The 23,658-nt window shown below is 57.6% G+C and overlaps 1 protein-coding gene across 1 annotated transcript; it reads right to left on the reverse strand.

The window, feature by feature from the left end:
* Positions 1-4,907: 4,907 nt before the first annotated feature.
* Positions 4,908-23,319, reverse strand: CSK (C-terminal Src kinase). Its single transcript, XM_046008976.1, has 13 exons — positions 23,181-23,319; positions 9,913-9,992; positions 9,434-9,547; positions 9,205-9,317; positions 8,622-8,841; positions 7,737-7,830; positions 7,484-7,549; positions 7,301-7,400; positions 7,115-7,205; positions 6,597-6,670; positions 6,316-6,511; positions 6,105-6,191; positions 4,908-5,848 (listed from the first exon to the last, which is right to left on the reverse strand). Exons 2-13 carry the CDS (start codon positions 9,925-9,927, stop codon positions 5,666-5,668), a joined length of 1,353 nt encoding a protein of 450 aa, XP_045864932.1. The 5' UTR covers positions 9,928-9,992; positions 23,181-23,319; the 3' UTR covers positions 4,908-5,665.
* Between the last annotated feature and the right edge of the window lie 339 nt (positions 23,320-23,658).

Raw genomic sequence — 23,658 nt, forward strand, 5'->3', positions numbered from 1 at the left:
CGCTCAGCTCAGTCCCACATTCCTGACACTCAGGCCTCCAAGCAGCCTGGTTTCCTCCACACATGAATTACATGAAGAAGACAAAGGGAGTCCTCCCAGAGCAAATAAATGCAATGTGTGGACCTTGTTTGGAACCTCCTTTTAAATAACCAATTAGGGGAAAATGAGACTGTTGGGGGAAATTTGAACAATGAATACTTGATTAAAATAAGGAATTATTGTTAAAGACTTTAGGAGTAATACTGGTATTGTGGTTACATGTTTTTAAAAAGTGTTTTGGGGGGCGCCTGGGTGGCTCAGTGGGTTAAAGCCTCTGCCTTCGGCTCCAGTCGTCATCTCAGGGTCCTGGAATCGAGCCCTGCGTCTGGCTCTCTGCTCAGCGGGGAGCCTGCTTCCCTCTCACTCTCTGCCTGCTGCTCTGCCTACTTGTGATCCCTGTCTGTCAAATAAATAAATAAGCTCTTTAAAAAATATATTTAAAAAAAAGTGCTTTAGGGTTGCCTGGGTATCTCAGTTGGTTAAGCATCTGCCTTCGGCTCAGGTCATGATTCCAGGGTCCTGGGATTGAGCCCCATGTCAGGATCCTCCTAAGTGGGCGGCCTGCTTCTCCCTCTCCCTCTCCCACTCCCCCTGTTTGTGTTCCTTCTCTAGCTGTGTCTCTGTCAAATAAATAAATATTAAAGTAATCATTTAATTAAATTTATATTTAATTATCATCACTCTAGCAACTATATATTAATATATCATTGATAATATAATTATTAAATTATAATTAAATGATTATTTATTTAAATTTAATTAAAATAAAATAAGTATTATATAAAGTATTAAAAAAAGTTCTTTTAGAGAAATGTAGGAAAGCTGTACAAATGAATTGATATCATGTCTAGGATCCGCTTCCAAGGGTCCTGGAGCTCAGAGCTTGGTGGGGGGTTAGGGGGCACAGAGGGCACAGGATTGGTCTGGAGCCGCTGTTCAAGTTGGATGGTTAGGATGTGGGCATTCATTAGAATCTTCCCTCTACTGCATATGTTTATGTGATTATTTCCATACTAAAAATGTTTTAAAAAAGAAATCCTACATTTCAAATATTTTCACTCAAATAAACGCTCATTTTCCAGAGTGGCTGGCTCATTTGCCAAGAATTCTGGCTAGCTGAAGTTTCACTGTACTTTGTAAGTTCCCAGTAGGATTAAGTTACTGAAGCTCTACAAATTAATTAAAATCAAGGCGGTAAGTGGAAAATTTTAGTACACGCTAAAAAGAAATCTTCGTTTCTCAACAGTAAGCCCTCAGCCACCTCCAACCGCTGTTCCCGTCACCTTCATGAGCATGGCCATGGCCATGGCCACGCCGTGGAAAGGCAGGCTCCGGTGTGGCCCGGCTCCCTGGTCTGCCACTCAGTCCTTCTCGCTCCTGCCCCCACTGCCCCATGACAACCGCTCCAGCAAAGCCTGACAATGACCCTGTTCTTTGTTTCTAGTGGACACTTCTCCACCTGTCTCTGCCTTGTGGAAGGCACCGGAACATCCACTTCCTCTGCTCCCCTCCCCCCGCTTGCTCCTGGAGGCCTTAGCTGTTCCTTTGCTCCCACCTTTCCTCCCTGGCCCCTCACACGGCGGCTTCTTGCGCTTGTGCCTCTCCTCTCTCTCCAGCTATGTCCCTGCCAAGTTCGCCCATGCCAACAGCTTCCAGCGCCATTGCTCTGCTCATGACCCCCAAACCTCTGCTATCAAGCAGGCTTCTCCTGGAGCTGTAGGCCTGAATGCCTAATCCTGCAGGGGACATCTCTACCTGGAAGTCCCGAAGGCCCCCAGACAATACACCCATCCCCAGCTCTCCTGTTCTCCAACCTCTGGCCCATCCTTGTCCTGGGCTAGGGTCTCAGGGATGGCAGCCCCTCCCCCACCCGGTCAATCAGAGCCACTGCTTCAATTTCCTCTTGCTACTTACTCCTAGACCGCCATGCCTGATCCTCTGGTTGCCAAGCCTGTTTCTTCAGCGTGCATTTCCATGCTGAGATGGGGGACATCTCATGTCCCCTAGATGATACCTCTAGGGTCTTGAGAATAGGGCCTGGCTGGTAGTGAGCGCTCAGATCAGTAAAATGCTAACTGCGTTCACCTTCCTCCTCTACGTCCGATGGCTTCCCCAGCCCGGGCCGTCGCCAGTCACCTCCTGCCTGGTCAGCTGCTGCCTCCCCACTGTCTCCCTGTCTCCACTCCGGACACTCCCATTCCCAGGGTCAGATTGTAGCCATGATCATTTTTCTAAAATGCAGAAAGGACCACATCACTCCTTGGTCCTCACCACTGGCCATCTTTGTGCAAAATCTCATGGGATCTGCGGGGTTGGGTGAGGTCTGGGCCCTGCTTTCTCTCTACCTGCCTGTGCTCCTGAAAGCCCCGTGTTGGCACCTGAGGACCAGATGCACCAGGCTAGGGCCCCCCAGCACCTTTGCCCTGGCAATGCCCTTCCGTTGTCAGAAGCGCCCCATTCTCTGCCCCTGTGGCTCCCGCCCCCTCCATCTCAACAGATTTCTGGGCACCACGTTGAGCCTGAGTGGGATCCCTATTAATCATGAGCTCCATGAAGTAAGAACTGTGTCTTCCTTGTCTATGCTAAGCCAGCAGCCAGCACATGGCGGAAGGATGCGAGAAAAGGAAGGAGGGAACAGAAATGCCATAGGCCAAGTGAGAGAATGCAAGGAAGGAATGGGGCAGACTTGAGTGCCACTGGGTGGAAAGACGGGAAGCACCTGTCTATCTGGCTGCAGACCCACGGGTCCCTGTCTGCCTGCCCCCACCTGTTCTTTGTCCCAATTCCATGGCCATGCACTGTTGCAGGGCTCTGAACCCAGGCCAGTTTTCAAAATGCCCTCCCAGCAGAGTCAGGTTGGTGGTTCAACACTGGCCATGGCGAGAGCCCACCATAGATGTCAGCAAACTCTGAATCAGAGCTCCCTGCCACGCTCCCCAGGGCTGACCATGACCATCACCACGATGCTGCCTGTGGCTCCCTCCCTGGGAGCTGGCTCCCACTGCAGGCACACCCCTGTGCTCTGGCAGGCGTCAGCCACCTCCCCACTCAAAGGAAGGCTCCCCCTTCAATCACTGCCATGCCTGCACCTCTGTTTTCTGTCCCCTCAGCACCTAGACTCCGCCTGCAGATAAACGTCCTTCCCTCTGGCATCAGATTTGCTCACGCCTCTGCTGCCTTCAAATCCCCTAATTCATCCTCTTTCCTCTTCTTACAGCTCAATCTCCCAAGACTGGTGACCCTCCCGCCTCACTCACACTGCCTAGCCAGGCTTGGAATCTGCAGCCCTGCAAACTCAGGTTTGGCTAAAGTCCCCAGCGGCCTCCTTGTGGCTACCCAGGGGCAAGCTCCGGTCTTCTGGGAAGAAAGGACCTGCTGGCTGGCCCGTTTTCACCTATGTCATGAAGCCACTGGCAAGCTCACTCAGCTGCTTCTACTGTCCCTCTGGAGGCTGTCCACTCCCGCCATCCCCTCCTGCACTTATCAGTCTTCCCTGTGCTCCCTGGAACTTCTCCATCAGCAGCCCATGTGATTGTTCCTTCCTGCTCAGAACGTGTTACTGGCACCCCATGGCTCTCAGGGTGACAAAAGCCAACCCTTCCTCTGGCCTCCCCTCTCCACCTCAAATCTCCCTGTGTAGCTTCACCATGTTTCCAGAGACCCTGGATGGAGCTGCCTCCCTCCACTCCCAGCATCCCTTCCTGGAATGCTGCTGCCCAACCCCCACACCTCCTGTTTACCCTGATCTCAGCTTACATGCTGCCTCTTACAGGAGCCCTCCCTGACCTACAGACAAGATCCCATTCCCAAGTCACATGTTTTTTCCATAGTACTTCTCAGTTTGTAGTTGTGTGTGTGACTCCTCCTGACTGGAAACTCCACAAGGTCTGTTTTGCTGCTGAGCCCCAGTCCTAGCACAACGCAGCTATTCAAGTATCTCCTATTGAATGAATAGTCTGGTCTTGGAAAAATGAGTCTGTCGATGTGTAGAGGATGAACTGGGGGAGGCGAGGAGGCTGCTGCTCTGGGCTGGGGGGTTTGGGGCCAACGCCAGCAGCTGGGCTGCAAGGGACTGAGGCACAGACAGGAGACACACAGTGAAGTTCAGACCTCCCTGGACTTCAGGCCCTGTTGGCTGGGACTGGGTCAAAGCCACAACCGGACGAGGGGACCCCCCCTGCCACCGGTGCCTGTCTCTGTGAATGAAATAAGCCTCCCCTAATCTTTACAGCTTCTACACTGACCACCGACCCTGGGCAACCTGAGTGAGGGGAGAACATGCCAAGGCTGGTCCTCATTCTCCATCTGTGGCCCCCAAGGCGGGGTGGGGAAGGCCTCCACCTCTGTATCCTCAGGCGCAAGGCTGGGCACGCACTGGGAGGTGGCGGTGCTCTTACATCTGGGGTGAACCGTGAGAACTGCCAGCAGCTCAGAATCTTCCCCTCCCTCACCCTCCAGGGGCAGCACCTTCTGAGGCATGAGACATTTTATCTTGCCTCCAACCGGGGCGCCCTGCTTCCATCTGGCAGGGGCTGGCTGCCTTGCCCATCCTTGGCTCCAGCCCTCCTTGTGCTGTTGGCTTGAGCAACAGGGCAGGGGAGGCAGCTAGGCCCCACACAGGACCCTGTGGATGGGGTCGGAAGCTTGGAATGGCCCCAGGGCCCAGCCTGGACCACAATAGGACAGTGGGGGAGGGTTGGTGGTGAGGGCTCCCCAACGGCAGACACAGGACACGCGCTCGTGCAGCTGACACAAAGCGGCGGCTACATCTCCCGGCCGTGCTCCCCACGCCCCCCTCCACTCCCAGGGCAAGCACAGCCCCACTCACAGAGACAGGGGAATGGACAAGATGGCACAGGGACAGGGGGCCGGGCGGGACAGGCAGGCTCGGCGGAGGAAGCGCCGAGGCTGGGCAGCGGTGTCCTCATGGAGTGGTTTATTACGGTTCCATCTCACAAGGCAGGTGGGTGGGCGGCAGCGGCACACGAATGAACTCCAAGCCCCTGACAGACGTCTGCCTCGGGCGCATGCAAACAGTGCGACATGGTCAAGCGCAAACACGGGGCGACCGAGGCGACACGGGACACGGAACACGGAATGGGGAACAAGGCTGGGGCGATGGGTCCCTAGAGAGGGGCCTGGTCTCCCCAATCCCTGGGCCAGACAGGAAAAATAAGATTCGTACTTCTTGTAAAATGCCCATTTGCTGGGTACTTTCTTTCTCCTTATCTTGAAAAATAATAAAAAATAAACACACGGGAAAAAAATCTCAAAAAAGGAAAGGAATAAAACTCTAAGAAGGCAAGAGATGGGAGGCCAGGAGAAGCCTGACCATGGCAGAGGGCATCTGCCTCATGCTCCCCAGCCTCCTCCCTTCTTGGCCCTTTGGCGGGGCTCCCGAAGCCCCTTGGGTGGGTCCATGAGAAAAGGTGCCAGGCCTAGGCGGGGTCTCTGGGGGGCCAGAGGGGGCGCAGGCTGGGGCAGAGAAAAGAGGCCCACTGGCCTGCTGGGCTCAGTTCAGGCTTGGGCCCAGCAAGTGGGGGCACCAGGTCCACAATCTCTCCATGTTCAGTCCCTGCAGGCCCCGACCTGGGTCAGGGGGTGCGGGGGGTGAGGAGGCCAGAGGTCACAGGTGCAGCTCGTGGGTTTTGATGTGCTCGAGCTGCTCCCGCAGCTGCAGGAAGGAGGGCCGCGTGGCAGCATCCAGATGCCAGCAGTTCTTCATGACCTCGTAGACTGCAGGCGGGCAGCCGTCGGGGGCGTCCATCTTGTAGCCCTTCTCCACCCGAGGGACGACGTCCTTCAGGGGCTGTGGGCAGGCGGGTGGGGTTAGTCTGTGCAGGGCGTGACTCCCCAGCGGACCCTGACTCAGCTTCAGGGATCCCCTTCAGACCCAGGCCTCAGAGCCAGGCCCGGGAGGCTCCTGAAAGTCCTGAGGGCTGCTCTGTGGCTAAGGATGGAAGGCAGGGCCCAGAAAGGCTGCCTCTCTGGCCCACCCCTTCCTCCTTGCTCCAAAAGCCTCACCGTCAGCCCCAGCCATGACCCAGTCCCAGCACTCGACTCACAATTCTTGGATAAGGCACTCGCCCAAAGGAGTAGATTTCCCAGAGAAGGATTCCGAAACTCCACACGTCAGACTTGGTGGAGAATTTCTGCCACGCGGGTGGGAGGAGCACTGTCAGATCCTGGGAGTTTGGGAGGTGGTGGGGGTGGGGGGTGGGGAACCCAGGACCCCTACCTCCCACTCCTCAGGCTCTGGGGACAGGCCCATTTCACCTTCTCTCTGAGGGCCTCCGGGGCTGTCCACTTGACTGGCAGCTTGCCTGTGTCCTGCGTGCTGGAGGCCTCCTTGGTGAGGCCGAAGTCACTGACCTTGGCCACGTTGTCCTCTGACACCAGCACGTTGCGGGCAGCCAGATCCCGGTGCACGAAGTTGTTGCCCTCCAGGTACTCCATGGCCTCACAGACATCTCTGGGAGAGAGCCAGACATGCGTCCCCTCAGGCAGGGCTCCCGCAGCAGGCCAGGGTCCCCCCCAGTGGGTGCTGCGTCACTCACAGTGAGAACTTGAGGAGACAGTCTCCGCCCAGCACCGACCGACCCCTCGACCGCAGGTAGTCCACCAGGCTCCCCTGGGGCAGGACAGACAGACCAAGCGGCCCCCCACGTCAGACTGGCCCCCCAGCCCTCTGGAATCACGGGCAGGGGCTGGGTGAACACATGAGGGCGATACGAGGAGGGGGAGGAGCAGAGAGGCCGGGACTCAGTGCTGAATGGGTACCGGGTTCTACGAGCCGGCCACCACACTCAGCTGTTTTCCTGCATTCATCCTTAAATCTCATAAATCTCTCAGAGGAACTCTGATACTATCTCCATTTCATAGATGAAGAAACTGAGGCTTGGCAAGCTATCCAACTAGTCACACGGAATAAACGACAAGTCAGGACAAAAGCTGACTTCAGAGAGAGAGGGGCCCAAGGGAGCAGGGGCCCGAGGACAGTGAGGGGTTTGGGACAGCTGGAAGGCCCAGGTGCTCAGCTCCAGAACGGGGGTGGGCCCTCCGGGCAGGTGCACACCTTGGCCATGTACTCAGTGACGATGTAGAGCCCGCCTTTCTCCTCCAGGATCACACCCAGAAGCTGTACCAGGTTGCTATGCCGAAGTTGCCTAGGGCAGGAGGCGGGTGGTCAGAGCCTGCTGAGCCTCCCCATCTCCTCCCTGTCCCGGGGTGACCTCCACACCCACCCTTGGCCCCGGCTCACGTCATGACAGAGGCTTCAGCCAGGAAGGCCTGGGCAGTGGCGTCATTTTTAATGCACTTGACAGCGACTTTGTTCCCTCGGTAATCACCTAGCATCACATCTGGGGAAGGAGGGCTGGAGCTTGTTCCCAGAACTCTCCACAGGCCCTTGGCCCCCCCACGGCTGCCACCCCCTCCCGCTCACCTCCAAACTCCCCCTTCCCAATGGTCTGCAGCAGCTTCAGGTCCTTCATGTTCAGTGCCCAGCCGCCTGGCGGGGGGAGGGGGTGTCAGTGAGGGGTGAAGCCAGAGCAGGGCTCACAGCGGTCACAGCCTGGACCGTGTGTGTGGCGCTCCCTGGAGGTCTCCAGAGCCTCCGGGATGGGGGCAGTGCCAGGGAGCCTGGGTGGGAGAAGGCAGGGAGGCAAGTGAGGACTGGGGGCGGGGATGGCACTCACTGCGGAAGAACTCATCCTGGGCTGCCACGGTGCCTTCCATGACCTTTGGCTTGATGAGCCGCGTACAGAGTCCGTCTGCGTCTGAGGTGTAGTGCTGCGAGGGCAGGGCAGGCACTGAGGGCCAGCCATGAGAGCCACCAGCCACTCCCATGCACTGCCCGTCTCTAACCGCCAGAGGGCAGTGGAGGCCGAGCCCACCCAGCCTGGAGTCGCTTTGGGTTGGGAGGAGGGCTTCTCACTTCCAGCCAGGGGAAGGATTAGGGAGGCCCCAGACTCAGATTGGTGACCCACTTTCCAGTCACATCCAGATGCTGGACAGACACGGGGCTGTTGCTACCACTCCGGGCCTCAGGCCTCACCAGCATCCCGAGGCAAAAGGCAAGCCCTAGCTCAGTACAGATGTGCCCAGGACCCTCCCCAGCAGCAGGAGGCGTCTGGGGGGCCGCTGGGGCTTCCGGAAGCCAGATATAACCTCAACAGGGCTGGCAGCACTGGCCTTGGGAGCTGCAGGACCAAGTGGGCACATCGGTGTGGGTTCAGGAGCCCGGGAACCCGTGAGCCCAGGGCCATCGGGGTGCAACTCGGGAGGACAGGCATGGAGTTCTGTGGGCCTGGAAGGAAGCCTAGCCCTGTAATTGGCCAGACTCAGCTTCTAGTCCCGGCACCGCTAATTTACAGCTGTGTGACCTGAGGTAGGTCCCTGCACTGCTCTGAACCTGTCTCCTAGGCTGTGACATGGGGACAGTGCTGCTCTCCCAATGGCGGCACCGTGGGCGGTCAGAGGGCAATCCTGGCCCAGAGCAGGAGCTTTATCAAGGCAGGGGACACACAGGCTCCCAGGGGCCAGGAGAGGTGGGACAGAACCGGAAGGCTGGCCCGGCTCACCTCGACCAGCTGCATGAGGTTCTCGAAGTACACCTCCTCGTCGATGCTGAGCTTGCTGGCGTGGTACATGATGCGGTAGTGCTCCACCTTGCCGTCACAGCTCACGCACAGAGTGTAGTCCCCGGGGTAGTTGGTGCTCTCCCGCACCAGGAACAGGCCCGTCTCTGGTGGGCACAGAAGCCGCTCTGCCTGCTCCCGTGTGATCTTGCCATGGAACCAGCTGGGGGGAGGCCAGATCATGGCTCACGGTAGCTGGAGGTCACCACCCCCCACATGTGTCCTCCAGGGTCCACTCTCCGAGGTGCTCCCTCTGCCCGGCCCCTCACCACAGCCCCCACTGGCTCAGCCAGGTGTAGGAGGCCCTCATCTCCTGCTTCCCACACTTCCTCCTCTGGTCCTCCCAGGCCCACCCCCTACCTCTGAGGTCAAGCACCCATGCCCTTCCCCTCATCTTGAAGTCTTCACACATTCCCACTCCTACTCCGGCCTCTCTGTTTCCCTGACTCCTCTAGGGAGAACCAGGGCTTCCCGTACTCCTCCCTCCCCACACCGCAGACCCCGGCTGCTCCTGGACAGTACTCACGGCATGAGGCTGAGCTTGGTGCCGGCCTTCACGCCCTCCCGCTTCTGGACGTAGTTGGCTGGGATGATGCCCTCACGGCCCACCTTGTTCTTGGCTTTGTACCAGTTTGGGTCCTGGGGAGAGGGAGCCCAGACACACTCTCAGGCCCACCGTCGCCTGCAGGGGAGACCAGACCCAGCAGGAACACATGGAGGCCGGATGAGCTGTGGCCATGTGAGGCCCCCATTACCTTGGTGACCGCCACAATGGTGAGCACGTCTCCTTTGCAGAAGGGAAGGTCCTGCTCAGCAGTGCCATGGAAGTTGTACTTGGCAATGCACTCTGTACCGGAAGGCCAGGCGGCCTGCAGGACAGGACAGGTGGGCAGGTGGAGGCAGCCCTGGGGCCATCTCCACCCACCTGCCTATCCACGCTCAACGTCAGAGCCTCTTGGCCCGCCTTTGTGAGCCAGGAGAGGCACTCCCCACCCCTACCCCCAAGAACTCTGGGTGCCTTCCAGCTGAGATTCCCCCACCACCCCCAGATCTGTACTCCCATCTTGAGAGCCCTGGATCTAATAGTGTCCTCTGAATTTTCCTTTGTTGAAAGCCAGGGTTGGGCCAAGGGGAGCAGATCGAAGCAAGCCCTCATTCTCTCTCTTCCACTCAGCACCCCTCCAGAGGTGGAGGGGGGACACTCAACTGCTCTAGACCCCTACCCCTGTGGTACCTGGATTGCTGACATCTTCTCAGAAGATCGGGCTTCCCCGTGTCACAGGAAGGCCACCCTGCCACTTGGTACCATGAGAGCTGCAGGACAAAGGGAAGAGCAGGGAGGGGGTGAGGAGCTGGCCCCGCCCAATCACTGGGCTCCCATTCCTTCCCCGCGGAGATGTGAACAAGCACCAAAGACCTCCAGAGCTGGGACTCGGGCAAGGGTCATCCATCCTCTCTTCCAGCCTCAGCAGCCTGAGAGTGCTGAATGGGGGAGGCAGGAGCATGAAGGCTACAGAGTGCCAGGGACAGGGGGGTCCCCAACCCTAGGTCCATGGAGGCTTCCAGCCCGACCGAATGGCCAACAGAGGCAAAGGAAGCTCGGCGGGGGGGGGGGGGGGGGGGGGAAGCAGCACCAGTGCCACCTGACCCCACTCCCAGCCCGAGGTCCGGATGTGAGCTGTGCGGTCTGCGGGGGAAGGGAGCTCGAGGCAGCTCTGTGAGGCTGGGGAAGGTGCAATGCGACTTGGGAAAATCACTTGTTCTCTGCGAGCCTCTGAGTTCTGCTGCCTGTAAAAACGTGCCCGGGGAAGATGTCTGAAGTCGAAGGTATGCCGACCTCATGGCCCAGTCACCCCACTGCTAGGTACACACCCAAGCGGACACAGGGCAGGTGGCCACCGCCACGGGCATGAGAGCACTCACGCAGCACGATCTGTCGCCAGCCTCGCACTGGGGGCGGCCCAGACGCCCATCGGGGTAAGCTGCCAAACCGTGCAGCTTCACAGAGTGGTACTCGGCTCAGCGGCAAACACCAACACTCTGAGTAACGAAACCACGATGACGAGTTTCCCGAGTGGTATTAACTAAGAAGCCCGACAGAAGAACAGAGACCATGTAATCCCATTTATACCTCATAAAGTTCGAAATCTAGCCAAGTGCGGGATGGCAACTGCCCTCGGGAAGGGCTAATGCCACCAGAAGGGGCATGAGTTTCCCTTGTGGTATCTCACTGAGCTGACCGTTATGACGGGGGCACTTTTGGGTGTGTAGGTTTACTCCAGTAAAGCGGAGCCCCTCCAAGAAGCCTCCAGCCCAGCCACACTCCAAGAGCAGCAGCCACGCTGTCCCGCACGCACATACTCTGCGGCCCTAGCGTGGCGCCCCTCCAGCGCCGCCGCCTTCCTCCAGCCCCGAGCCCGAGCTCCTGTCTCAGGAAGCAGCAGGGCTGGGGCTCCAGCTCTCTGCTGCCAGACAGGAGACTGAGGCGGCTGAGGCTCAGACAGGCTGCTGACTCCTCCACGGTTGCAGTGTGTCAGAAGAAAACCTCCAGGAGTCCCGTTCCCAGGCTCATCAGACAGGACGGACAAGGTCTAGGGCCAGGCTGCAATGCCACCTCCCCCAGGCCAGGTAGGGGGAGGCAATGCTTGAGCGCATGTGCCCGGGTGTGTGAGGTGAACAAGGACTGCAGGGCTTCGGTGGGCTTCTTGGAGGAGGGAGCCCCAGAGCTGAGCCCCGAAGAATGGAGAGCTTCAGGACAGGAGGCAAGCAGGAAGGGTGGCCCGGGCTGGGGTGACAGCAGAGCAAGGGGGTCAGGTAGACCGGGACAACTGAGAGAGAACGGCCCGGCTTTGAGCCCACGGGAGGGGTTGGCAAGCACACCCCGACCATCCATCCGGGCACACTGGCAGTCTGCTAGAGGAGGCTAGTTTGGTGGGGGGGTGGCCTGCCTGGCACCAACCCTGCAGGTTAGCAGGGGCTTCAAACGCCTAAGTGAGGAACCACGGTCTGCTTCCAGGGCCTCGGCAGAGAAGTGTGTGGCTGAGGAGAGCAGAAGCCAGGGAGAACCAGCACCCCTTCCAGGCCTCGCTCCTGCTTCTGGTCAGGCAGACCTGACTCTGTTGAGTTTGCAACTCGGAAGAATGACTCAACCCTTCTGAGCCTCAGATCCCTCACCCTGACAGACAGGGAGGAACAGGCCCCACATGCAGGCTGTGGACAGAGCAGAATGAGACCCCTGGACTGAGAAGGTCTGGCGCAGGGCTTGGCATAACCCCCACCACCCCCAGCAGACAAAAAGGGGACCCTTCCTCCCAGGATACACAGTGCTTTTTGTCCCCAGAGGCCAGCCCATGGATCTCTGCTGTCTGCACAGGGAGACTGGGGCCCAACAAGGCTGAGCAGATACGAATCCCCACCCCTCCCAACCCCAAACACACATTCGCATGACTGAGTTGGGGACAGGAACCACCCGCTGGGCTCTTGTGGTCCACAAACTGTGGTGAGCTGTGAGCTCTTCTTACCCCCATTTTATAGAAGCAGAAACTGAGGCTCACAAGGTTGAACAGCTTGGGTGAATCCCTATAGCTAGTTAGGGGTGGATAGCCCAGAACCCAAACGGGTTCCTGAATGAGGGTTTCCGAATGAGGGCTGGCTGGGTCCCTGATCTTCAGGCCCTTCTGAACAGGGCCTCTGCTAGCTTTCCACACCCCCATGCCTCCCCCACCCCCCCATCCCCAGACTCACCACCACTGCACCACCGTTAGTCACCCTCCTGGCTGTCAGTTTGCAAACACTCCCTTCCCAGCCTGCAGCTGCGGCGGCCGCCTCCCCACTGACTTGATGATAATAATACAAATAATAATAGGCCCTGTTTTCTGAGCACTTATTCTGTGCAAGGCCCTGTCCCTGGCATGCTATGGCTCATCAAATCCTGTAACGACGGAGGCTACTCTTACCCCATTTTACAGACAGGGACCCTGAGCAAGGTCAAGGAGGCAAGGTGGCCTTGCCTGAGGTTTACACCTCAAGTGAGTGCCCTGCCCTGCTCAGGTGCCAGATGCCCCAAGGCCCCCACACCACGCCCCAGGAGCTGCTGTGGGCCTGGGAGAGTGTAGGGGAGGAAGAGAAGCAGGGCCCAGAGGAGGGACAAGGCCAGCTGCAGTGGTGGTGTGTGTGTGGGGGGGTTCCTCAGGGGGCTGCGGCCATAGATTTGGAAAGCAGGGGAAGGAGCTGGCCCTTCCCCTTTTTTCTGTTGGCTAAAACTTTAGGACCTGATTTCTCTTCTGTACAATGTGCTGGTGAAAACCCTGCAGCAGCGAGGGCCGCCTCTAGAGAGACTGGAGTGGGCACCTCCCGCACCAGGAGCGAGACCTGCCTTTGCACAGAAATGCCAAGTGCAAGCCGTGGGCTCTGACAGCTCTTCCCTGGTGAAGTCCTGAGCCAGAGCCCCAGGGCGGCTTAGCAGTCTCCCTCCTGGGGGGGGGGGGGGCAACTGAGCCAGAATGGCTGGGAGGGGCTGCAGCGAACCTAGGCCTCTAAGCCTGCCTGGGCCAGGCACACAAGGGTTCTGTGTGCCTTTCAGGCCACTTTGGGGAGGCAGTACAGGAACACTGTTCTGGGAGTAGGGGACTCTCAGTCCTGTTTCTGGCCCTGCTACCAATTTCCTGTGTGTATATGACCTTGGGAAAGTCACTTAACTCTTCCGGGACCTGCTGGCTGGCTCTCCAACACCTCAGCCAGACCTGTGTCCTGCCTGCTGTTTCCACCTCCCTGCCTGGCCTTCCCTCTCCATTCCCTCCCTCTTCTCTACCCCAAGGAACTTCCTTCCTCCTCTCAACCTCCGGGGCGCACCTGAGGAATTGCTTCTGTTTCACGTGTGCCTATAAAATCCTTGTCTGTGGCAGCAAGAGACTGGGAGATGATCTTTATGCCCATCAGTGAGGGACCAAGTGAAGAGACAGCCAGCTATCCCTAAGAGGGAATGACAGTTCCAGTGGTGACGGGGCCTGAACAGACCTTTAGGGGCTAAGAGCACAGAGCACCAGACGGCAAAGCAAGCAGAAACGGCAAAGAGCCAGTTGAAGTCGCTTAAGAAAAAGCTTCTGGGTGGAATGAGACAGGGACACGGCTTTCAGTGACCACCCCACAGATTACTCAGAAAGCAGCAGCCCCTGCACGACAAGCAGACCTGGCAGATACATTGTTAACCGTGCAACCGAATTAAGGATGAAAGAAATGACGCCGAGTGCCTCCTGCTAGGATTTTTGGGTAGGATTCCCGCAGAGCCCGTCAACCTGACTAAAATCAGGAAGATGCCATCAGGCATAGACTCAACAACTGGCCGGGACTTTCCAAGTTAGTGTCTCAAGAGACAAAACAAAGGGGACACCTGGGTGGCTCAGTGGGTTAAGCATCTGCCTTCAGCTCAGGTCGTGATGCTAGGGTCCTGGGATCGAGTCCTACATCGGGCTCCCTGTTCAGCGGGGAGCCTGCTTTTCCCTCTCTCTCTGCCTGCTGCTCCCCCTGCTTATGCTCTGTCTCTGACAAATGAAAAATAAAATCTTTAAAGAAAAGACAAAACAAATGAATAGGGACTGGAGAATGTTCTCAATGAAACAGGACACTAGAGACACAGGACACAACAACAAAATGGAATTTACTGGAGGTGAGCAGGTGTTCACCAAGCCCACTGTGGTAACTGTTTAGCAACACACGTACATTAGGTCCCTTTGCTGTACAAGGGACTCACACAGCACTGTATGTCCATTACAGCTCCATAAAGCTGGAAAAAAGGGAGAAGGCAACAGGACAACGAGATTCAATGAGTGATCCTGAACTGGATTCTGGCTCAGAGGGAGAAAAATAGTAGCTATAAAAATCAGTGGATGACAGTTGGGAAAATGGAAATGTTAGGTAATATTAGGGAATTTTAACAGCAATTTTCTTAAGCGTGATCATGGTGATCTGATTATGTAAGCAGTGCATGCTAAAGGACTTGGAAATGAAAGATAGATGGCTGTAACTGACACTCAAACAAACCAGCACCAAGCCCCATGTATACACATCTAGGCATATAAAAGAGGTAAACCAAATGCGGCCAAATGTTAAGATCTGGTGAATATGCGTGAAGGATGTATGGGTATTCCTTATATGATTATTTCAGCTTTTTATGATAATTGTCATTATTTTTAAAGATTTTATTTCTTTATTTCAAAGACCATGTGAGAGGGCACACAAAAGTGCAGGGACAGGGAGAGGAACAGGCAGATTACCTGTGGAGCACAGAGCCAGAAGAGGGACTTGATCTCATAGCCGCGAGATCACAACCTGAGTGGAAATCAAGAGTCCGCCACTCAACCAACTGGGCCATTCAGGCGCCCTTACTATTATTAATCTTTTAGGTAATCTCTACGCCCGACGTGGCTCAAGCTCACGACCCTGAGATCAAGAGTCACGGGCTCCACCCACAGTGCCGGCCAGGCGCCCTAGTTTGGCTTCTTAGTAGGTTTAAATACTCCGAATACGAGCCTGTGAAAAAAGACACGGTGCGGGGGACATACAAATCATCCCTAAACTCAAATACACACGGATTATCCTTGAAAGCCAGGAAATTGGCAACACGAGTTGTCTCTGGGCTGGGAAGTGGGGGGAGTCCAGTTTAAGGGAAAATTACTTTTCACTGTGTATTTGCTATTTTGTCCTTTTTGACTTTTTTTTTCTTTTTTCGAAAACCGCATGTATCTATAACTAACCTCTCCCTAAAAATAAGATTGAAAATAAATGACTTTTTGAACCCCGCCCCCCTGCCAAGAGCCTTCCTTCGTTCCCCAGCTGTGCCCCCGGCTCCAGGCTTCCACAGCCTCTCACACATCCCTGGGCTCTGGTGAGAACCTTACTGATCCTGGCCTGGGAGCTCTGCAGGGGGAAGGCTGGGAGCTGACTCATGTCCCCAGCATGGGCCGAGCCCAGAGTGGCTGCTCAGTAAATGAGTACCGAATGAATGAATGAACCAACAAAGGAAAGGAGGAAGCTAGGCCATGCCACACCAAGGTCCCCTAACTGCCGGGACTATATTTAACCCCAAAGGGACAGCAGCTGTTGGCACACCCGCCAAGGACCAGGGGACGGGGGCTTTGGAACTCTGTGAAGTCAGCGCTTCACTCTGACTTCCTGCCCCAAACTCTGCTCCCAGCAGCCCTTGTGCTGGGGTCCCGGGAACAGGCTGGGCTTTGTGCCCAAGCACTGAGGTCAGTGGCTGCAGCCTCAGGCAGGCCTTTCTTGGTAGCCGGGGCTGGCAGGGAGGGGAGAAGAGAGGAGAACTGGGAGCCCAAAAACTCCCAGGCTGCTCTTTCCCTGCCCTGGGGGCAGCCATAGACCACCATGGCCTAGCATGTACCAGAGGCTGGGGCAGGTCAAGGGTCTCCTGCCCTGCCCCCTTCACCAAAACTCCACTGCCCAGTGGGGCGTGGGAGCCTTCAGTAACTGTTTACACCCAGCTAAAAATACTCACTGAAAAGGGAAGTGCACAAGAGACCTGGGGGAACTCAGGCCATGGCCCCCAGAGACTTTGGTTCTGCCACAGGACCCAGCTGGAGAGTCTGGGGGCAGGGGCAGCTGCCAGAGCAACAGGCAGGTTCACTACACCTTCTCATTCTTCGAGCCAGGGTTCTGGAGCCTCACTGTGGACCAGCCCCTGCTAGGTGAGCCAGGATGGAAAGGAGGAAGGGACCCATGAGACCCCAGGGGGCTCTACGAACCCCACGCATCTGTCTCCCCTGTGGGCCCAGCCTAAGGCCACCAAAATGTTTCCCTGCTTCTGTCTTCCTGGCTACCAGACAGTCAGTCATGGTCAGGGGTACTTGGTGTCCCCACAGACAGAAGAGACAGGGGCAACCCAGGAAAGCTTCCGGGAAGAAGGGGAGGGGAGCTGGAACCGGGATGATTTCAGTGGAAGCAATTGGGGGGGGGGGGCAGGTGCTGGACCAGGCCAGGATTAAGCTACCAAAACTGTGGTATGGAAGAGTTAATGACGGCAGAAGGCGGCTCAGGGTGGGGGTGTACCAAAGTTCTGAACCAGCCCGGAAGTTCTGACAGGTCACAGGACAGATAACAAGCAAAACTGAGCTTCCAGATTCAGGCACGCCCCTCAGATAGGGCAGTAGAGCACCTGAGGAGGGCGGGGCTGCCAGCAGTTGGGCTGGTTTGGCTGCAGTAAGATCAGCCCCACCTCTGGTTCTGCAAAGGACACTCAGGCTAAGGGCACCCCGACGCTCAGGCCACACACCAGGCCGTGAGGCTGTGGGACTGGAGGGGCGCGCTGACCCAGGAGGGCGGCCCAGAGCGCTCAGCATACCCGCCGCACACGCGTCTCAGGGTCAGGCACTGCAGTTTGGCACGCAAGACCCTCCAAGATGCCCAATGTCCCTGGGGGTGAAGAAAGGGCTGGAAGAATGGCCCTGCTCTGGCTCCTGGATGTGCTGCTTGCCCTCCCTCCCCACTCACCTAGGCCTCCCTCAGTCTCCAGGACTCCTGCTCTAAGGGTAGGGGTGACTTAATGGCTAAAAATGTTTGAAACGAAATTAAAGCAACTCATTGCCTTTTTCCTGCCCCCAGTGACTCCTGGGACCGGAAATCCCCTCTAGTGGTTTGGGAGAGATGGGGGCTGGTGTGAGAGAAGGCTAATGGGAAGCCGCCTCCCCGCCTCCCCGGGGCACTGCTGCGGTGTGAGGCTGACACTTCTGGCCCAGAAAGGTTTCTAATTACCGCTCAGGAGCCTAATTACCTACATGCACTGGGCAGCAGGGACTCGGGCCTTCCCCAGGGCCCTCACACAGGCCTCTGTCCCCCTGTCCCCCAGCACAGGCTGCAGGCTTTGCATGGCCATTTGCCTACATTTACATACAGCCTCTCAGCGCTGACTTCCAACAGCCACTTAAAAATCATGAGTGTCCTTGTCCTTTATCCTGAAGTCTCCTATGTACATTACCGGTGGGGGGCTGAGGCCCAGAGGCTCAGGAACTGCCTAAAACTTTGGCCCCCAGATTCTTGGTCTGTCTCAGGACTGGGACCCACAAAACACATAACTCAAAAGGTAAAGCCATGGGGGGCCCAACACATAGGACTCACCGTCTTGCTAAACACCTGACGGAGAAGGAGGTTATCAACACCCTCCCCCGGCAGGATGGGTGATGAAAATGAAATGAAATGGGCACAAGACCATGGGAATGAAAGCACGGGGATGACCGCCCAATGGCCCAACCCTGTGTTATTTACTTAATCCTCAAAAATCCCTGTGAGGTTTTACTGTTGATTGTTGTTTGACACAGGAGGAACCAGGCTGACAGGTTGTCCAGTTTCCAAGGGGGCAGAGTAGGGAACTCTGACAGAACTCCGATCTGTCAGAACTTGGTCAGGAGAAAAACCCCCAACCTTTCCTTGGGCAGGACAAATGACCCTCCAAAAATGGGAAGCTAGGTGAGAGCAGGTAGCTGAAGGGAGATCTGCCTAGAGCTTGGCCCTCCTGCTCTGGGAAGCAGAGGTTACATTCGTGTGCCCACTCCTTAATTGTCTGCCATATTCTGCTTTGCACGGAGAGACCAAGAGATTGCCCACAGCCATCTAGCTACTAGTGAAGCCAACAACCCTAGAGAAGGCAGAAACTCCAAGCAAGGAGCCCAAAACATCTTGATTTTCATGGCCTTTCCCCTCCAGGAAGCCCTCCTGGCTTCCTCAGCCTACGCAGACCCCCCAGCTTCTGAGCTCCCCACCAGCCATGACAGGAAGTTGAACCACAGGCTCCCCCGACTCCTCTCTGAGTCTGGTCTCTGCTGGCAAGCAGGGGAGCTCTCGGGGTTCCTCCTTCCTTCTCCCTTCCAGTCTCCCTACGGCACAGGATGCCAGCACAGGTGCCCAGGACCAACATAGAGACCCGGGGTGGGGCTGGGCAGGCCTGAGAAGCAGCAGCCAGGGTGGGCAGGCATCAGATGACACCCAGGTTTTCACCCCTACAAAACTTCCAACTGTGCGGAGAGCAGCACAGGCGGAGGTTGGGGGGTGCCTCTCTTCTGCTTGTTCCTGCAGCTCTGGGCCCTGATCACGGAAGGGGCGGAGATGGGGGGGGCAGGGGGACGGAGGGAAGCTGCGGTCGGAGGCCCAGCACCCCCGAGGCGTGCATAGCTGGTGTGTGATGAGAAGCTCCTCTCATCACAGTACCTCAAAACCAGGAAGAGAAACTGAGCAGGCAGAAAGGACGAACTGGGCTGTGTGGGGCCCTCAGGTCCCTGGGTGCCTGCCAAGGAGAGCTCTTGGGCAGTGGCTGGACAAAACACTTCCCCCTTCTGGGCCTCAGTCTCCCCAGGGGAAAAATGGGATTCTCTCCCTGGTGTGGCTAGACTACCCAACTGGTGCCTGATAAAAGAGATGCCCTCCCCTCACTGGCGGAGGAGTCCTGATCCCCCAGCGGGCTTTGGCCTCTCCTGGGAAGCTAGCCTTGTCCTGCTCGCTTCTCCCCTCAGCCACGCAGGGAGCACACTAGCTCTTCCTTTACCAGCTCTTTATTTTTAGGTCTGAATTTGACTTTAATCATTACTTAGCGGATTCTATTTCCAGCCCTTGAATGAAGGGACCCACAGGAGAGGAGGGGGAAAGGCAGTGCTCCCTGCCCGCCGTTGGGGGCAGCCTGCTCCTCCACCCATCCTGTCCCCAACCAAGGCGCGGAGACGAAGAAACACCCAAAGGGCTTGCCCCAGCCAGGCCAGCATCTTGGAGGGGACCCCACCCAGTGACCTCATCCCAGCCCAAGCTGTGGGACAGGAGGGTAGTTGTAATGCCCACTTCCCCTGCACCAAGACCAGGGAGGAGGAAGACACTCCACAGGCGAACTCGAGCAGCTAGAATCTGAGACCAGGTGCCTGGGGGATCTCTGCACTGAATGGGCCACCTGGCGGAGGACCTCCTGCCTAGGTTAGTCCTGGATTACCCTACGGTCACCTGGGGCTATGGTCTCTCAGGCCCAGGACTGCCAAGTTGAGACTGATTTCCTCCTACTGCCCAAGGCGTGGCTCCAGGAGGGCACTCCCAGTTACTCTGGTCTCCGCAGAAGCCCAGCAAGAGGAAGCAGGGGGTGTCAGCTGTATGCACTCAGGTCGGACCCAGGTAGCATCTGGCGAAGAGGTGGCCGCTAACACACAGGACTTCCCCACTGATTTGTGGAGCACCTATGTTCCTTCCAACTCCCATCTGGGAGGCCAGAAACCCTGCCACCCCACCTCCAGCCACCACCAGTTTTCTTCCCTTCCCCGCCCCACCCCCGCCACTGGGAAAGGATAGGGAGATGAGGCTGGCATGCCATCCTTGGGTTGGGGCTCAGGATGCCTGGGCTCATTGCCCAAGTAGTGGTTTTCCCAAGCTAAATAGGCCTCCAGCTCTGCTAGGGAAACCTGGGGTGGCCTAGGAAGTAGCAGAAGCTAGCTTGGGGCAGAAGGCAGGCAGGCTCTCAGAGGAGATGCCTTGTCCAGTCAGCTCTGGAGCCGGGAGACCAAAGGGAGACAGGGAGGGTCAGGTCCAGGTCCTGGACCAGCCGTGCCATGGTGATGGGGAGTGGGGTGGGACAGACACTGGCTGGCGTAGTCCAGTACCTCAAGAACAGAGGGTTTCGAAGGGCTCCATGGACCAAGACTAGCCCTCCCTGGCCCAGGCGTCGTCCCCACACACCGAGGGAGCCTGCAGTGGGTGCTCTGTGAACAACGCCAATCTCTCCTTACAAAGTGCTTACCCGAGGCTAGGGGCAGTGCTGGGTACCTTCTAGTACCTTGGTTAGTTCGTTCGGACTCCTCATATCGCCCTCTGCCCCATGTATGGCCACCCCGTGGCAAAGGATCCCCATCTCTGAGGTGACCAGCCTTAACGGCGGGGCTGAGCCCAGGACCACATCGGCTGGGTGCCAAGCTGCCCGCCCTTTGCCATAGCCCAGGCTGCTCTGGGGGCCTGTGGTCCCACCAGCTGTAGCACCCACTGCAGCGTGGAACAATGAGCTTATAGTCAGGGGGCTTGGAAGAGGCCTGGAAGCTGGTGGCGAAGTTACACCCTGTGTGGCAGCATGAGAAAATGCCCAGAGACACAGAACTGAAAAGAAAAAAGGTGTCATGGTGCACATATTCAAATGACAACAGCAAGGAAGGAAAAAACAGGTCAGGAAAGGACAGGGAGGGAACTCCAAAATGCAAACAGTTGCTCCTCTGATGAAGAAATTGTGATTCTTGCAGTGTTTTCTAAGTTTTCTGTGGTGCTGTGTTGCTACTTTATGCATTAAGAAAGTAATACATACGTAGTTTTCTCCTGAGCTCACATTTGCTTCCCTGGGATCTGACTGTCCCCCAGATCTGGCCCTAACCTCAGGGACATCTTCCATGGGACGGCCTTTCAGATACGGAACAGCCCCTCAGGCACCTGCAGGGCTCTCCCTACCTTCTCTTTCCTGGATCCTCAGGCCAAACACCTCTTTCTTTGGGGACTACATGTCAAGGCTTCAAAATGCCTCAAAAGATAGAGGCCAGAACTGGACCCAGGCTGTTCTGCCCTATGAGGCCTGCTGGCAGTTTGCTCGGGCAGCTGCGTCCCACACTGTGAATCCTGGGCCTCAGCCCCCATCTGTACTCAGGGCTGCTCCATGGTGGCTCAGCCTCTTGAGGTCCGGTGCCCCCTGCAGTGGCCCTGGGGACCATCATCTGGTCCTTCCTCGTCCCTAAGCCAACACAGAGAGAAGAGCAGCCACTTCCGAGAGGCAGGAAGAAACCAAGGTCCCCAGATAAAAAAACACATCTCTGCAACTGTGCTAACCTGAAGCCAGACCCTTTTCTACAAAGGCCTGGGGACCCAGGGGTCGTCCCCATACAGCTCACAGTTGGTAGGAAAGCCCCCAACCTTCGGGCCTCAGCCCCAGGCTGGAAAGAAGTTAAGGCTGGGTGTAGGGAGCCTCACAGGCCCACCACATCTGGGTCCCCTTCACAATGCATGTCGGGGCAACTGGGAAAAAACTCTACATCAAGGGCAGAGTCTTGAGTGGGACAAAACTACCAGTGGCCCCAAGCAGGCCCAGACACAGTTCAACATCCTCCAGGGAACCACCTACCCTCCAGGGAGCAAGAGTATACCACCACACTCCCAGCCTCCCTCCTGCTGCCTCTGCTCTCTTCCTGTTAGGACTCCACCTCAAAAGACACTGGAACCACCCAAGTGTGGGGAGCTTGGAAAAGAGCCCCTATGTGTGCCCACTCTGGCAACACTCCTGAGCCAAGGCTGTGGAAACAGGGCTCTCACCTTCCCCATCTGGATCCCATTCATGTCCCTGGGCCAGCTGGGCCACATGTGTGGGAGGCCTGGGGCAGGGCAGACCACCAGGCTGTTTCAGCTGAGCACCAGGGACACACCAGACACGGCGCCCCTTCCCACCACATCCCCTGCTGGTGGGACCCACCTCGGGCACCCAGAAGAAATCCCACGGGTAGTACCGATGCTGCCTGAGCCCAGACCTCAGCAGAGCTGGGCCCGGAAGCCCTCTTTGGGAAGCACGTGTTCACCCCACAAGGTCCCTTGGGTCAAGCTGGGGGCCTGGGTCCTTGGTGGGTGAAGGTACCTGCCTGGTTTCCCTCCCCACCCACAGCAGTCCAGCTCCGCGGAGCAGAGAATGAAAGGACAGACAGCCTGACTCTGCCAGAGACCTGGGGTAGCAACTCCATCCCCTGAGCCTCAGTACACTAGTCCCCAAAATAGGAGGGGAGGTGAACCTCTAGTTATGCTCCAAGGCTCTGGTGGCTGGACACGCCTCTTCCTGACACCTGGCTTGGGCCCTGAGGAGTCTGGGAGAATGAAATGACCAGGCTGCCAGGAGGTGGGGGCATTGTCCTAATGCCCAGTGTTATGTCCACCCACACAGACGCTCTGCCCAGTTTCCCCACCCAAGGGTCACAGGTCCCTTGGCTTAGGCCTGGTCTTCTGGGAGGCGGAGAGGCTCAACCTCTGGCAAGTTCAAGGGAGGTGGTGGGCCCTGGGCTTCCTAAGAAGAGCCAGCTGGCTCCTTGGTGGAGGAATGAGGGAAGGTTCAGAACAAGGCAGGCCAGGGGACCTGCAGGGAGGGCCTGGGCAGGCAGGGAAGGGCAAACTGTCCATTCTCCAGGGTCCTGACCCATGCTGCCCCCTCCCTCCAGGCTCCAGTCAGCCCTGACACAGGGGGAGGCAAGGAGCGGACAGACTCAGAGTGGCCTGAGACAAGTCCGTGGGGCTCACAGGGCAGCACCTCCCTGGTGAGCTCCCCTCCCGGTCGGGCTGACAGCGACTCCCGGGAGAATTCGAACCGGGAAGGAGGGGGGTAAGGGAGGTGGGGGATGGGAGTGGACGTGACCGCAGCTGCAACGGAAGCAACAGAAGCGGGACGCGCGACCTCCACCCTCACTCCCTCGGGAAGCACTCGGACGCCCACCCCCTCCAGACTCTCCATGCACTCACCTCTCTCGGGGCACTGCGGTCCGGGCCACCTCGCTGCGGGCAGCATCAGCGGCCTGCGGGACGGTCCATGCGGCCAGGGGGGAGGGGAGGGGCGCAGGGGTCCCCGGGGGGTGCGGTACAAAGAGGTATTGGTGCGAAAAGAGGGGGAGGAGGGACGGCCAGACAGAGGCGGGGATGGCCGCGCGGCCCGGGTCGGGAAGGGAAGAAAGGCGGGGGAAAGGGGGCGGGAGGGAGTCGGGGGGGAGGAAACAATGTAGCCGGCGCGGCCCCGGCAGAGTTCCGCTTCCGAACGCCGCCACCGAGGTTCGAGTTTGGAACGTCGCGCGGGCTGCCGGGGGCTGCCCCGGACGCTGGATCGGGGGCCGCGGAGGCTCCCCGCGCTCCACGCCCCGGAGGCTCTGGCGACCACGGGCTGGCTGGGGCGGGAGGGACTGCTGGCCGGGGGACGGCCCCGACGGCGGCGCGGCGGGGCGGTAGC

The sequence above is a fragment of the Meles meles genome, chromosome 6 (assembly GCF_922984935.1).
Source record: "Meles meles chromosome 6, mMelMel3.1 paternal haplotype, whole genome shotgun sequence".
Lineage (NCBI taxonomy): Eukaryota > Metazoa > Chordata > Mammalia > Carnivora > Mustelidae > Meles > Meles meles.